Source organism: Pseudonaja textilis, chromosome Z (assembly GCF_049901715.1).
Source record: "Pseudonaja textilis isolate UNSWEBS1 chromosome Z, rPseTex1.2, whole genome shotgun sequence".
Taxonomy (NCBI): domain Eukaryota; kingdom Metazoa; phylum Chordata; class Lepidosauria; order Squamata; family Elapidae; genus Pseudonaja; species Pseudonaja textilis.
The window spans coordinates 40,635,448-40,651,279 of NC_142008.1; the positions used below are offsets into that span (position 1 = coordinate 40,635,448).

Genomic DNA, 15,832 nt, shown 5'->3' on the forward strand with positions numbered 1-15,832 from the left:
AGAACTAAAGTTCTTGTATATAGTTTCATATGGCGATTTCACTCTTGTTTTTTTTAATAGTTAAAATTATATTCCTTTAATTTCTGGCTAGTTTATGCTTCTTTACATAGATTCTTTACATTCTCTCACACATATTCTCAAAGAACCAGATCAAAAGCAAAAGATACCTTACAGACTCTTAGGCAATATCCCCCATTTAAAAAATATTGATGTAAATCTTTCAAGGGAATATAAGACATAGCAATTGAAAAGCAAAAATGGAGTATATAAGTGGTATCTCTCAAACTAATAATGATTCAAGTGACAATTGTATTTGAAAGGAGATCAGCTTCCTTTTCTTAATTATATCTTAAAGTTATGAGAAACAGAGCCTGAAAGTCTTTGTCCTAATGTAGAGGTACATTTTGATTCTAAAGGAAAAAAACATCTCATTTGCTGGCATTTTGTAGGATACTTGTTTTCATTTTAAGAAAGATTATTTTTAAAAAAATTAGTGAAATTCATGCTTGGGAAGAAATTGCTTTTGATTAAGACACCTGCCAATGCTCTGGCAATTTCCTTGTAAAACCCTGGATATGGCATAGGATTTGGAGATTCTGAGATCTCTTCCAAAATCTGAAGTGTCTTATTTAAGCAATAGGTTAACATTATATCCCATTTAATTGTTCTTAAGGATACATCTCTATATTTGAGTCACTCATGGAATTGAACATTCATTTAAAAAATCTTGATGTCAATTGTTTTACCTTCCATTCTAAATAATTTCTTTATAAAAGTTTGTTGAAGAATAAATTTAAAAAGTTAGAATTCATTGGTTGGGACCAGTTGGTTATAGTCTTGTGATGAGTCTGACTTACATTTCTTTAAAGTTTCTTATGCCAGAAAATATTTTGTGTTATGGGTAATTTTTAGAGTCAATATTTACCTTTATTAAAAGTACATTCCATGAGAAAGCACAAATATAGTAAAAGTACAACATTATCAGTAGAAACGACTTGCTATTTATAGTGATAACAACTCACTTGACAGAGCTTTTCTTCACTGTCAGATTTACAAAGTCTCCAGGTATGTCAATATAGCAGGCACCTGGGCGTCCATAAATACTGGTTCTGACAACCTAGATTGATTAGATAAGTTGGAAGATAAATTATATGGCAGTAATCATAACTAAAGGTTTTATTCTATTTTAAATTACACCAACCCTTATTGATAAACATGCATTAAATAAACAATGGACAAAATAAATATCCATCTACTAAAGAACGAATAACTGTTAGATTCAGTCTGTAAATAAGCATATCTATGGTCAGGGTTGTCAAACTCCTGGCCCACGGGCCAGATGCATCAAATGCTGGCCATGCCTACATCAAGTTTAGCAAAGGGGAAAAAAGTCCCGAGAAGTCATATGTCACTGCCATGATGATGTGAGTTTGACAGCCCTGATTTAGCTCTACAAAGAAATAGATTTGGGGTCATCAAATCAAAATCCCTGGCTGAATTCTACAACGAACATGATTCCTAGATAGATACTCCTTGAAAATCTTGTTTTTCCTGTAGCAAGTCCCTGTCTTTTGTTGGGCATAGCAACATAGCCATGCTACAACAGTGACTTTCTCCTCAAAATGTAAATGGAACTACTTGCTCATTTAAAGATTCCTGTAGCAAAGGCTCTATAGTAGTGTAAAGATTCTTATAAATTATCTTTATGCAAAATGCAGCTTTAATAGAAACGAACAGAAATAGATTTGTATGTTTCAGAAATGTTTGTGCAGCATTATTTGCACTTTTAACCTTCAACCTTAACAGCTTCAAAAACGTTGTCTACTTCCTTAGGGGGAAGGTTCAAGCTATTCCTAGTTAATAAAATAAGCATGATCTCCAGTCCTCGCTAATGAGCTGCTCCACAGTTGGTTTCCATCTGAACGGATCAAGCAATTTAATCTGTCAGATGTTCCACAAATTCCTTCCCGTGGGTTCTAAGAGACTGGTAATTTTAAATAGAGGCACAGGCAATATGCCGCAAATGCAGTTAGCATGGAGAAATAGTGGTATTTTGCTGGTCTTGTGACCAAAAGATAGTTTATTAAAGTATGTATCTGCAGATCCAAAAATATACTCTTTTGTAATTGACAGTTAAATTTTTTTTGTCAATGTACAGCTTTTTTAAGCTGCTGATAACCACTGGAATCAGCACTGCTGGTTTATGTCATTATTATTATCATGATTGGTTGAAGTCAACCAGATGTTTAGACTGGATTTTGCATTTTTATTGATCTCTTGAGCCCTTCCTAAGGACCTGAGATAGGCAGGTATTGTTTGGTGATGTTAAAAGCAATGTTGCAGAATGTAAGCTGTTCCAGTAAAGCTGGCTTTAGCAATTGACTGATGGTCAATCAATTATATATTATAAGCTAAGAGTATGTGTGTATGAGTTATCATCATTGTACTGTATACAATCACCCATATAACAATACAAAGCTAGTATTTTTATGAAATAATATTAACATGTAATAGTAATATCTTAAAAGGTACTGGGCATTTTTTAAAGTTAGATGCTGTTCTGATGATCTATTACTCTAAAATATAAATAACTGAACCCATTCATTTATTCAGGCATCATCAGCCATATGACAATTTTCCAGTCCTATTTGTTTCTCACAGAGCTACATGAGAAAGAATTAAGTATTACTAATTTTTATCTTTTACCTTCTCGATAACTGCAGGAATAGCTTCTAGACTGCTTGGTCGGACAGAAAATTTGCTAAAAAGTCTACATGCTTCAACCTGAAAACAAACACATATATTATTACTTTTTAAATAACAAGATGATTTTATAACAGGATTTGATCAGTCCAACAATCCATCCAATTCACATCCCACTTCCAAAAAAAATAATAATGAAAAGCAGGGGATTACCGCAATTGCTTTGCAGAAATACCCTAGAAATGAACATGGATGTTCTATTTATAAATACCACAACTATTAGTTCATTCCAGATAATGCAAGGATTACTTACAATTACTCTATCATAACCATCTTCAGAAAAGCTTCTTTATAAAAACTTCCAACTGAACATTGCATAATATTTGCTCTTAACACAAAAAGTTATGATTTGTAAAACATAACAGCATTGTCATTTCAAAAGTTTTGATATTTGAAAATTAGAAATATAGTTGTGTTATAGTTAAAAACTCAAATAATCCAAAAAGATGGAACAAGCATCCATGTAAACTGAACAAATAAAATTAATAGCATTTGTTCATATGCTCAAAGGACATCAGATATAATTATATATATTTTATTAATGGAATAAAGATTTAATATCACTAATGCGCCAATATTCCAAAACCATTTCAGGGGAAACTTAAGGAATGCACAAGAGCAACTAGGGAGGGAAGTGATGAAAAGCTAGGAGTATGTCTGCTTAGTGTTGATTTTTTGGAAGGGAAGGTAGATTGATTATTGAGCGCTGGTGACTACAAGAATAAATCCTTGCAGTTTTCCTGCCCAAAGTTACTCAGCTGCCTTGTGCTAACACAGACCTAGAACTCAGTATCCCAGTTTCTAGCCCAGTGCCTTTAATCATTATATCAGTACTGAATATAGTCTGTTAATATTAATTAAGTTCAATTTGAGCCCTTATGAATGAAGAAATGAGGTGACAGAAGATCAGAAAGCACTATAATATACCAGAATGCACCAGGAAAGAATAGGCAAAAGGACTGTCCTTTATATTTACATTACAATACAAACAGAAGAGTTTAAGAGCAAAGTTTTAAAAGAGCCAAGTAGTTGCAGATGACAAAGATTTGCTGGTGATAGTGAACTTTGTTTTTTATGTAAAATATTCAGTAAAGAGGCTCAGAGAGTATATTCTTATAGGTAAAAAGAGGAGAAAGGAAGGCTTATTCAATTCAATCTGGATTTTTTTTAGTTTTATGCCTACCAATAATATTTGAGATATGAAAATCTCTGCAAGGAGTATGTGGTATAAGAACAATCTAAAGAGCATCGGTTACAGTAATATTTCTCAACCTTGGCAAATTTAAGATGTGTGGACTTTCAACACTAGAATTCCCTGGAAGTTGAAGTTCATTCATCTTAAAATAGTCAAGGTTGAAAAACACTGAGTTGGAAGTTGGGTTTCTAAAGTATCCAGGCATTCTTTTATATATAAAAAAAAAATAACAGCAGAGATGTGCACCTGTGGAAATTCTTGAAAAGCTCCCATAGTCTCTTGATTTCTGTCACAGGAGCCACCAATGACAATCAATGGCCTTAAAAAAATTAACAAAAGTTTAATTCCTTAAAAACAAAAGCCAGATTCACTTAATTCTTGAATAAGCAATTCCCCCCAATCTTCCAGAGTTTCAGATAAACATATTATTTTTAAGTCCCATCATCGCTAGACTATAGAGACTACTCACTGAAATAGGCAAGGCAATGAATTAAACACAATTAAGACAATCCTTAATTCTTGGGATAAAATATGTCATATTTGTGTTCTCTCCTATATAGATGTAATCTGCTTAAAACTCAATAAAATGGGAGGGGGAAATGGGGTGAGATGATAAGTATATGTTATGGTTATCTGCTTTCCTGATAAATGGCATTTGAATGTATAGGTCCATATTTGGAAATAAAAGAGAAAACACAGATTTATTACCAGCAATTTATGTTTGCATTTGCCATTCCAGCCAGAGCATTTACAAGGCCAGGACCAGAAACAACAAGGCATACTCCAGGCCTAGAAAACAAAAAGAAAAGCTATGGAGGTTTTGAATTAACAAAAAAAATAACTTCAGAGGCATCATACACAAACATTTCTGAAGGATTAGTTTGGAGGCAAATTTTTCATTTTTATTTAACTGGAGGATTTTAAACCTACTTTCTGCTCTCAGTAAAAAAGGGAAGGTCAAAACATTGTAATATATAAACTAAATAGCAAAAGAAATAAGAAAACTGGATTGAAGGGCAATTATCCCTCACATGTTTATCTACAAGGCTGTTTACAACTATTAAATCTAAAACAGATTTAAATGTAAATGAAATCAGTTACAGTTCAGAGTACAAATGTTAAGCAAATTCAGCATATTTTTGTTTTTCATTTATAGAAAACTGAGGTTGTGGTAGTGGGACTAAGAGAAACACTGCTGCATAAATTACAAAAAGCTTAGATTCTCAAAATTCAAAACTCAAAATTCTGAAAGACTATTATATCCAAGTCTTAGAATCCAATCAGAATAATTTGTATAGTCACCTTACCGGGCTGTCAGATACCCCACAGCAGAAGCTGCAAAAGAGGCCTATTGAAAATGAAATATTAATTAAAATCAGTAGTACACCAAAACAATAGCTTTATATACTACTAGCTCAATACCCATACTTCGCTACAAAATTATGTGGTTGGGCTTAGTTTTTCGGGAGGAAAATAAGGGAAATAATTCTGCCTCTGCCTACCAGCATCCATCGATATTCATCTGGCTAGCATCTTGTCAGTGTGTGAAAAAGTTGAGGGCTGTTTGAAAACTGAAACAGGGTTTGGCTTTGCTCAACTGTTCTGTACTAAAGCTGCTTGGTGCTGTGAAACTAAAGCTGAAACTCCTCTGCTTGTGTTTTGCATTTGGAACAGATTCCTTTTCAAGTGGGGAGGAGGAGTAGAACTCCTTAGCATCAGAGCGTCTTAATAATAATATACGAAATACTAATGCTCTGATAGTCATTTCAAAAATTCTTTCTTAGTGAGCACCTAGAAGCCAAGAGGAACATATATGCTGTCAACTCATAAAACATTCTTATGCCTGTTTTAGTAGTTGCCATAAAAAGGGGGAGGGGAGGAAGGAAATCTGGAAGACCAGTTGAAAGTGAAAGTATATTCTAACTGTTATCTTTAAAAGATTCTAACTATAATACCAGAGTTTTTGCCTGCAAATATATTTAATTGGAGAATGTGAATGATCATACCCAGCCTGTGAACTTACTGGAGAATCTGGTTAATGAGACACCCAGGAGAGGGGGGGAAACAGGTTATAGGTGACTGTAAATTATATATGCCAGAGTTGGCTTCATACAGGGCAGTACAAGTATGTTGCCTCTAATGAATCCTCTGAAGTTTTTTTGAAGTTTGGCTTGGGAATCATGATTTAATTAGAGCGATTGCTGGAATCCTGACACGTGCCAAATTTCAACTTTGTAGGCTTTATAGTTCTGGAGATTTTGTGATGATGCATTTCCCTTTTATACATATAGATTTTGTAATGCTCAGCAAAGCATTTGAAAACCTGGCACAAATGAAGCATCATTCCTTCAAAAGATTTGATGCAACTATTTCAAGGGTCTTTCTAAATTTAAATTGTCTCTGTGTCCTGCAAAGATAACAATTCTCCAGTGTCTATTTAGTGAAGTGGCTATTTATGCAGAGATAACCTGGTTAATTCTAATACCTAGCCATAACAATCCTTCCAAAGACTGCAGTTGACTCAAAACTTCAAACAAGGTGCATGATAATGTCCTTTACAACAGGGGACGCCAACCTTTTAGACCTCAGGGACCACCAAACTCATAATTTTAAATCCCAGGGACCACTAATTGGTTCTGTGGGCGTGGCCGAATTTGTGGGTGTGGTTTGGTGGTCATGTGACTGGGTGGGCATGGCTTGTATGTAAATATTATAAATATTTATATAAATATTGATTTTTTTATTAAAAAAGAGCAACTTTTACCCAAAATCAGGCAAAGCAGGCAGGCAGATTGAGTTGCTCACAGAATCACAGATTCATTCAGAGATCTACCTTTCTGCCATTGGCTTGCTCAGTCTGTCACATAAAATTTACTAGCAAGCAAACTCACAAAATTAACTCACAACACACCATGTATGTAAATATTGAATTTTTTATTAAAAAAAAGAACAACTTTTGCCCAGAATCAGGCAAAGCAGGCAGGCAGATTGAATTGCTCGCAGAATCACAGATTCACTCAGAGATCTACCTTTCTGCCATTGGCTATTTGAGTCTGCACTGAATAATAGAAGCTTCAGTCCTAAGGGAGGTTCAGCTGTGCTTAAAAATAGAGCCGAAGATCTAAAGACTAGCTAGAAAGCAAGAAATCCCAACATTTCCTGCTTCCCAGCTAATCTAAATCTCCTGGCACAGCAGAACAGCTGATGGTCAGGGGGAAAAAAAAAAGGAAAAATAACAATTTAGCAGGCAAGTTTGTCTGGTAAGGAGTGAGTGGGCAGGGAGGGTTCCTGCGGGCCATGTGGGCAGTGCAGCCTTGTGTTTCTGCTCAGCCTGGATTAATTGCTTTGGAGGGGTGCTCTGAGGGTGAGATTTCTCTGCAGTCCACCAAAATTTTCTCACAGCCCACCAGTGGGCCATGGCCCACCGGTTGGTGACCGCTGCTTTACAAAGAAACCTTTCAGGTATTTTGCATAATCTATAAACCAAAAATTTGCCTATTGATGAGGCTGCTATTTTGTTTACATAGCTGTGCCTATTTGAGAATGGATACTAAAATCTGATTTCAGATCTCAGTTGCCTCTTTCTCATTACTGTCATTTTCAATCATTAGTTCTCCCACTGCAGCTATTCATTTATCCCATTTTATCTAATTGCAAGATCTGCTTCTCTTCTCTGCAGGACTATTTGAGATTGGTATCTTCCTATTTCTTTCTTTAAACTTTTTTTAAATTCTATTCAATGTTGTTCTAGTTCCTGCAGTTTTTGCCATTTCCTCTTTTTTGGGGCTGAAAGAAGGTGACTGGCCTAAAGTCACCCAACTGGCTTCATGCCCAAGGCAAACTCAAGAGTCTCTCAGTTTGTAGCCTAATATCTTAATTACAGTCAGATTAGCTATTTTCTTGTATAATGCAATGATTGGCAGATATTTTCCATGCTGACTTGTGATTTGCTGAATAACACCAATGGAGAAAACTAATCTCCTTATTTGCAATAATGGAACTTGCAAAAATCAGATCTTGCAAATCATTTTCTGGCAGTAATTTGAAATGGAAAAAGGACAGACTGACCATTGGATTCAAAGAAATTATGTTGACATAATTTTGTGCCTATTCAAAGATTGTGACATCTTTTTAATTTGGCAGGAGGAACAAAAAAAATTATCACTTTGAGGTTCATATTGATAACTTTAACTGACAGTTATTTAATGGGATATTATACAATTTAGATACAAAACCTGGTTCACAGGCTCCACACTGAAAATATTGTAATTATTACAGTTATTTAATTGTAATTAAAGAGCTCTAATTATAATTACACATAGAAATACATATAAAATATGGAATACAGCTTCTGCCAAAAGGATTTGACCTTCTATCTGTCCAGATTAAAGCAGCCTTTTCTAATCTGGTGCTCTCCAACTGCAATAACTAAATAAGATGGAGTTAAAATCTCATATAACTGCATGGTATCAAGTTGGGGAAGCCCAGCCTACATTAATCTAACAGGAAAAAAACTGCTATTCTTCATGCTGAGAGTTGAGGGTGGTTGGATTAAAATACTTCTGGGTTTTGGCCTACCTTAATAAGCTACAATTATTTTATTATAAATTTTAATAAGCTTTGCCATTTTGGAGGCTTAGAGTTACTTTTGATCAGTCTAAAAATTAATATAGTCTTTTACAGTATTTATGGTATCTTGATTTAAGCAGCATACCTTTTAGAGAGAAGAAATTATCCCATCCCACTCCCAGGGACATCTAACCCTAATATACAAAAAACTTGTGAAAAAAATTATACTTGAAAGGGCAAGAGACAGAATAGTAACATTTCTAGGATTGATGATTTCAGAAAGCATCATGTGGAAGACAATACGGAACACAGTACAAGAGTTAGAATTATTAAAAGTGCTAATCAGATTTAACATCATGGCTGTGAGTGGCATGATGGGTGCAGATACTATTTTTTATATAAAATCTTTGAAAAATCAAAAGTTAAACACAAGAAGGTAATTTATGCATTTCCCTTCTATGTCTGAAAAAAAAACCTTACTTACCATGCCAAGTAATGCAGATACATTTAAAGATATCCAGACTAGGTGTTTCTTTGGCAAAACTGTTTATATTTAACATGCCATTGTGGTAATATATTTTATTAATCATTTTCTGTAAGTCCTTTGTACAGCCATAGAGATAAGGATATGCAGGCATTCCTGGTGGGAGTAGGAGTACTTTTACGCAGGAGTGTCTCATCCTGTTATCTGCAGGCTTAGAAGGAACAGGGAAATAGGTGATAATTCAAGGTACACAGCAGGGACTTTCGTCAGCGGGACTTTCTGTGCCTGTATGTTATTATCTTGTTGAGGTCATTTGTTTTCTGAATCTTCAATAAATACTGCTGCCTGAGTTCGCTCAGAGCTGGCATTTGCTCAGACGTTTCCCTGCGTCTCATTTCAAGTGCCAGACCACCACAAGTGGTGACCCCGACGTGATAGCCTGGAGGCTATACGTTTCCCGCATCCTATACTCATCGTCGCGGACGTCGACTGGGCCCTCATCTTCTTCGCTGGACGGAGATAGATTCTTTTCGTGAGTATGGGGGGAGATCTCTCGAAGGCTCAGAAAGAGCACATCAGGGAATTGAGAGGGATCATTGGGAATAGTTTTAGGTTTGGAATTCATAGTAGAGGACATGCAATAAGTAAGAAAGAAATTGAGGACTTATTACAGTATGTTTGGAAACATATTCAGTCATATCCAGAGGGAGGTAGTATTAAAGTAGAGTCCTGGAAAAGATAGGGAAATTTTTGCACGAAGAACCTCGTGCCCCTTCTTCAATTTTGTTAACTTGGAGGGTGATTATAGATGCGTTAGCTACTTATGAACAACCGCTCCTAGCACCCCCCAAAGGTTTGCCGCCTTACCATGCGGTACGTTTGTTGCCACCGACGGCACCTCCGGATAAATCCGGGGACTGTCAGGCGCTGGAAATACTTTATCAGAGGATAAGAGTTTACCTTTAAGAGTTCAAGTAGATGCAGTTACTGCAGCTATTCAAGAAGCAAAAAATAGAGGGGAGTTATCAGGAGATGATTTAGTGGAGTTTGGAGTAGAGGTTCAACTTAATCCAGTAGAAATTGTCGTGGACGCTGCGTTGAATCCGCAGCGGGAGTGGAAGCCTCTAGCTCTCAGGATTTTAAAGGAAGTTAAGCAAGCAGCAAAAGAGTATGGTGTTAGATCGCCATATACTCAGGCGTTGTTAGAAGCAGTTGGTTATGGAAATAAAATGATTCCGGCTGACTGGAAAGCTCTGTTGAATATGATTTTAACTCCAGCTCAATATTTGGTGTTAGATCAGAAATGGAGACAGCTGGCAGTCCAGAGGGGAACAGCAAATGTTATCCCAGATCAGCTTTACGGAGCTGGTAACTATACAACAGTGGAACAACAGAGAGATGGTATGCCTGAGGAGGGATTCGTTCTTCTCCCACAAATATTTTTTCAAGCCATGGGGGCTCTCCCCGACGGCGAAACTGACGAGAAAACTTTCACTAACATCAAACAAGGGAACAATGAACCCTATGAAAATTTTGTTAGCAGATTGAAATTGGCTATTGAAAGACAAATTGAAAATCAATTCGCCCAGAAAGAATTGCTTTTGAAGTTAGCAATAGAACAAGCTAACACAGATTGCAAAAAGATTTTAAATCCACTTATAGCAAGTGGAGAGCGAGAAATCACAGATTTGATTAATGCTTGTAGGAAGGTTGGGAGTCAGTCTTTTAACATGGAGACTTTAGCTTTGGCTTTGCAAGCAGGAAGTGCTCAAAAGGGAAAGTGTTTCAATTGTGGGAAGCCTGGACATTTTAAAGCGCAATGTCGGGCTCCTGGAGGGGGTCAAAGTCAGCAAAAAAAAAGACCAATGGGACAGGGTGTTCAACCTAAATCAGTGTGCCCAAAATGTAAGAAAGGATACCATTGGGCAAATCAGTGCAGACTTCATTCTGAGGGAAAAAACTAGGAAGCAGGGATCAGGGCATTCTCCCTACTCTAAAGAGTGAAGTAATGTCTGAAGGGTTGGAGCCACCAGAGAGAGGTAGGGATCAAATATGGTCGCCAGCTACCAAAGGTTCAGCAGGAATTGATCTTCCATTAGCCGAGGATTTGGAATTGGGATATCCACATGTAGTTTGTTTAGGATCAACGAATTTCTACGGACCGTTGCCTCCGGCTTCCGTGGGTCTTCTTCTTCCTAGATCATCGGCTCATAAGCGTCAGTTGTTTGTGGTTCCTGGGGTTATTGACTCTGATTATGAAGGTCAGATCAAAATTCAAGTTCATTCACCTGTTCCTCAATCTTTGAAAAAAGGGGATTGTTTTGCACAGCTTTTAGTTTTGCCATATATGTCTTTGGGGGAGTCGGATAGAATTCGTCAGGGTAGATTTGGATCTACAGATATGTTTAGTGAGTCTAGTGTGTTTTCCATCATGCAAAATGTCAAGGCTGATCAGAAACCAAAATTAACTCTTTTGGTTGAAGGCAGAAAGTTTATTGGATTACTGGACACTGGAGCAGATGTCTTGGTGATTAGCGAAAGTGAATGGCCTAGGGAGTGGCCGACGGATCCTACACCGTCTGTTCGAGGAGTCGGAGGACTTCAAGATGCACGGGTTAGTAGGAGGATTCTTTCTGCCAAAACAACGCAAGGAAGTGCTGTTGCACATTTCCAACCGATTGTTTTGCGCCTTCACGTTAACTTGTGGGGCAGAGATTTGATGCAACAGTTTGATACAACAGTCGTCATTCATGATGACTGAACACCCACCTGTGGACTTATTAAAATTACAACTACTCCAGCAGGAGCCAGTGTGGATAGACCAATGGCCTTTGACCAGTGAGAAATTAGTTCATTTACATGAATTGGTTCAACAACAATTAGAAAAAGGACGTATAGTGCCTACCACTAGTCCTTATAATTCTCCAGTCTTTGTTATCAAGAAGAAATCTGGGAAAATGAGATTTCTTCATGATTTGAGGGGGATAAATGCAATCTTAAAGCCAATGGGCCCACTACAGTGTGGGACGCCTAATCCTAATTTAATACCTGATGGATGGAACATAAGAGTGTTAGATTTGCAAGATGCTTTCTTCTCCATTCCTCTGCACCCTGAAGATGTAGATTTGTTTGCTTTTACTATTTTGAGTATGTTGGGTATATGGATACACCAACTAGGTTTGGGTGAATAAATGTATAAACCTAGGTTTAAGTGTTTGTAGCTTTAAGCACAAAACTGCAATGTAATTAGATAATTAAGGGTGCGGTTGCAAGCAGCAATATAAGGCAGTAAGAGAAACGTAACACTTGCTGGCCTGGTCACTGGTCCCTGGTCCTGGTCTCTCTGCTGTCTGCTGCCTGCTGTTTACTCCTGTATGAGACGTCTGCTTGTTGGCTACTGTGCTGGATACCGTTTCTACTGAACAAAAGGACTGTTTACTTGGTGAGCTGATATCCTGTGCATACTCAGCGTTGTCTTCGAGAGAAAGGTATCGGAAGGAGAAGATTTACAAGCAGATAAAGACATTGTACTGACTAGTTAATGGACTAGGTTACTGGATGGATATATTGGATAATGACATATGGACTGAATGACACTGCTTAAATTCTAAATGAATTAAATAACTATTTAAAACTACAAACAGTGTTTTTGTCTCCAGTGTGTGTATACTCTTGGGCCCAGCCTCTCTCTCACGTGGCTGCCTGGCTTGACTGCTGCTGTGCACTCTGCTTGGGGGTTTGTCCCCAATCACTAACAGAGTATAAACCAGGGGCAGCCCGCTAAGCGATATGCATGGACTGTCCTTCCGCAGGGAATGTTAAATAGTCCTACCATGTGTCAAATGTTTGTAGATTGGGCTTTGCAACCTTTCCGGAGTAAATTCCCGGATTGGAAGGTTTATCATTACATGGATGATATTTTGATAGCTGCTAATATTTCTGATGCTACAATGAATTCTGCTGTCATTCTTTTAACTGCTATGCTGAAGGAGAAAGGGCTGATAGTCAGCCCCGAGAAATTGCAAAAGGAATATCCTTTTGCCTATTTAGGTCATAAATTATTCCTGAGCCATATTACACCCCTGAAATTGGAATTTGCTCTTCCTGATCCTTTAACTTTGGTAGGTCTACAACAATTTTTGGGTCATATAAATTGGATCAGACCGTATTTGGGTTTAACTACCCTTCAATTAAGGCCTTTGTTTCAAGCTTTGGCTAGTGCTAAGCAAGCATCTGACATTATAACCCTGAATAAAGAGCAAAAGGGGATTTTGTCATTGATTGGGCAAGCTTTAAGCCGTAGGTGGACAGATAGATGCTTGCCAGATTGTCCATTATCAGTGATTTTAATCTCAGAACGAAGGGCTACTGCATTGATAGTTCAGGTAAAAGAAAAAACAGCTTTAAGGATTCTGGAATGGATTCATTTGTCTCATACACCATCGAAATCCATAAATTGTATCACAGAACAGCTCGCTGATATTTTTAATCGTGCTCGTCAGCGCTGCAAGGCTATTGCTGGTATGGAACCAGTAACATGTTATGTTCCTTTTGCTTTAACTACCTGGGAACAAATGATTTGCAATAGTGAGTTTTTGCAGGTTTTGGTAGATTCCTGGCCAGGGAAGTTTTCTTGTCATCCTCCAGCCGATCCTAGGTTATCTTTGTATAAATCAGTTAGAATTAATTTAGCAAATCTTTTTGTGAATCAGCCTATATCAGATGCTCCTACAGTTTTTACCGATGGAGGGAAAGTTTTTGGTGCTTGTGTTTGGAAAGATAAATCTGGAATTTGGCATACAAAAGTGACATCAGAGCAGAAGTCTGCCCAGCAGGCAGAACGTGCTGCTGTAGTTTTGGCCTTTCAAAATTTTAAAAATCAGGCTTTTAATCTAATAGTGGATTCTTTGTATGTATATACTTTGTTACCCTTTGTAGCAGGTTCCTATTTGTCTCCTGGAATATCACCTAATATTTTAAGATTGCTTTTGTTGTTGCAAGGATGTTTGGAGCAGCGTGTGCATGCATGTTTTGTTGCCCACATTCGTAGTCATAGTAATTTGCCTGGAATTTTATCACAAGGTAATGCCAAAGCTGACAGTGCTGTAACTTCAGTTCTCACTGTCCAGCCATGGGACAGCCATAGTTATTTTCATCAAAACGCTAAAGCGCTGGCACACCAATTCAAGCTTACTGCTGCAGAAGCTGCTGCCATAATTCAACAATGTCCAACTTGTTCAAGGCAGGGCACAGCTATCCCTATGGGAGTCAACCCCAGAGGGTTGAAACCTTCAATGATTTGGCAAATGGATGTTACTCAATATCCATCATTTGCACCCTGGAAGTATATACATGTGACTGTGGATACTTATTCAGGATTTCTAATGGCTACCCCTCAAAGGGGTGAGGTGGTTAAACATGTTATCAATCATTGCATTAAGACATTTTCAGTTGCTGGTACGCCTCAAACTTTAAAAACAGACAATGGTGCGGCTTACCGGAGCACAGTCTTTGATCAGTTTTGCAAACAGTGGTCCGTGGAACATAAATTTGGGATTCCATACAATTCCACAGGACAGGCTATTGTGAAGCGTCATAATGGCACGCTCAAGAACATGTTAGCTAAAATAAATAAAAAAGGAGGGAAGCTCCTGGGGCTTCCGGCAATTCAAAATCAATTAAATCTAGCTTTATATACTTTAAATTTTTTAAATTTGTCTGGTAACCCCCCTGCGAGTGCGGCCAGCAGGCATTTTTCTTCTCCTTCTACAGATGCGGTGAGGCCTCGGGTGTTGGTGTGATTCCTTCCGGATCCGGCATGGGTTCCTGCTGAGCTGATCACGTGGGGACGTGGTTTTGCAGCAGTCGAAGATCTTGGTCAAATTCGTTGGGTTCCTGGTCGGTGCGTTCGGCCTGATCATTCGCAGGCACCGGTGAAGGAGGTTTCGGAGGAGCAGGATGGCGTTCCTGTGGTTCCTGATTCTCAGGATGGCGTTTCTGTGGTTCCTGATTCTCTTGATGCCGGCAGTCCAGGCGCGGCGCTGTGAAGGTTGGGAAAAGATGACTGCTTATCTGAGGTTACCAACTTGTATGCAGCAGGTTCCTCTGGGGAACCGGACTAAATTGATCTGCAAACAGTGGCATCCTTTGATTTTTCCAGCATATTGGTCCTGGCATAAGGATCAGGACATTCTTTACTCGGGACCTGATAAGGATATTATATCTTCAGCCTGTGCAACAACTCTGATCCTGTTTAATGTTTCTGTTTCAGACTATGGACAATATCGGTGTCAATTGGAGTTGCCTAAATTACCTTATACAGACTCTCTTTCCATTCGTCTTATGCCTCCACGGACTCTAATACGGAGGCGAAGAGCTGTTATTATCTCAGAAACTAGAGACCTTGGAGATAATTTATGGAAAGAAAATTCCTATATCAAGGACATTCGGATTGCGGCTAAGGGTTTAAATGTTACTAATTGTTGGCTTTGTATGCATGTACCTGGGTCTGGGAAAGGTGGAGTTTTGTTACATGGTGTTCCTTTGAATGAGCGAACCAGTACTAAGTTAGATATTTATAATAACTTTAGTCACTGGATTCATTGGGGCCCAGACCCCGAAAAGTGGAATCAAACATTGTTCACAACAAAGGTAACTTTCACTACTAAAGCCTCAGTTTGTTATTACCGTCCCCCTGTAGGGACTCAATCTATTTTGTTGGGAAATACTACGCTCTGCCAGAAGGTGATTCCTTTGGAAGGAGGATGTATGAAATGTGTAAAAAGCAAGACTAGTCAGAATAACTGCATAAATCGGATATC

General features: G+C 37.9%; 1 protein-coding gene across 1 annotated transcript in view; it reads right to left on the minus strand.

The window, feature by feature from the left end:
* HACL1 (2-hydroxyacyl-CoA lyase 1) overlaps positions 1-15,832 on the minus strand; it is a 33,671-nt gene that overhangs the window by 13,505 nt on the left and 4,334 nt on the right. Inside the window, exons 3-7 of the mRNA XM_026708241.2 lie at positions 5,266-5,306; positions 4,667-4,747; positions 4,205-4,277; positions 2,707-2,784; positions 1,023-1,117 (exon numbers count right to left, since the gene is read on the minus strand). Coding sequence (XP_026564026.1) covers positions 1,023-1,117; positions 2,707-2,784; positions 4,205-4,277; positions 4,667-4,747; positions 5,266-5,306 — 368 coding nt within the window. The remainder of the gene's footprint in view (positions 1-1,022; positions 1,118-2,706; positions 2,785-4,204; positions 4,278-4,666; positions 4,748-5,265; positions 5,307-15,832) is intronic.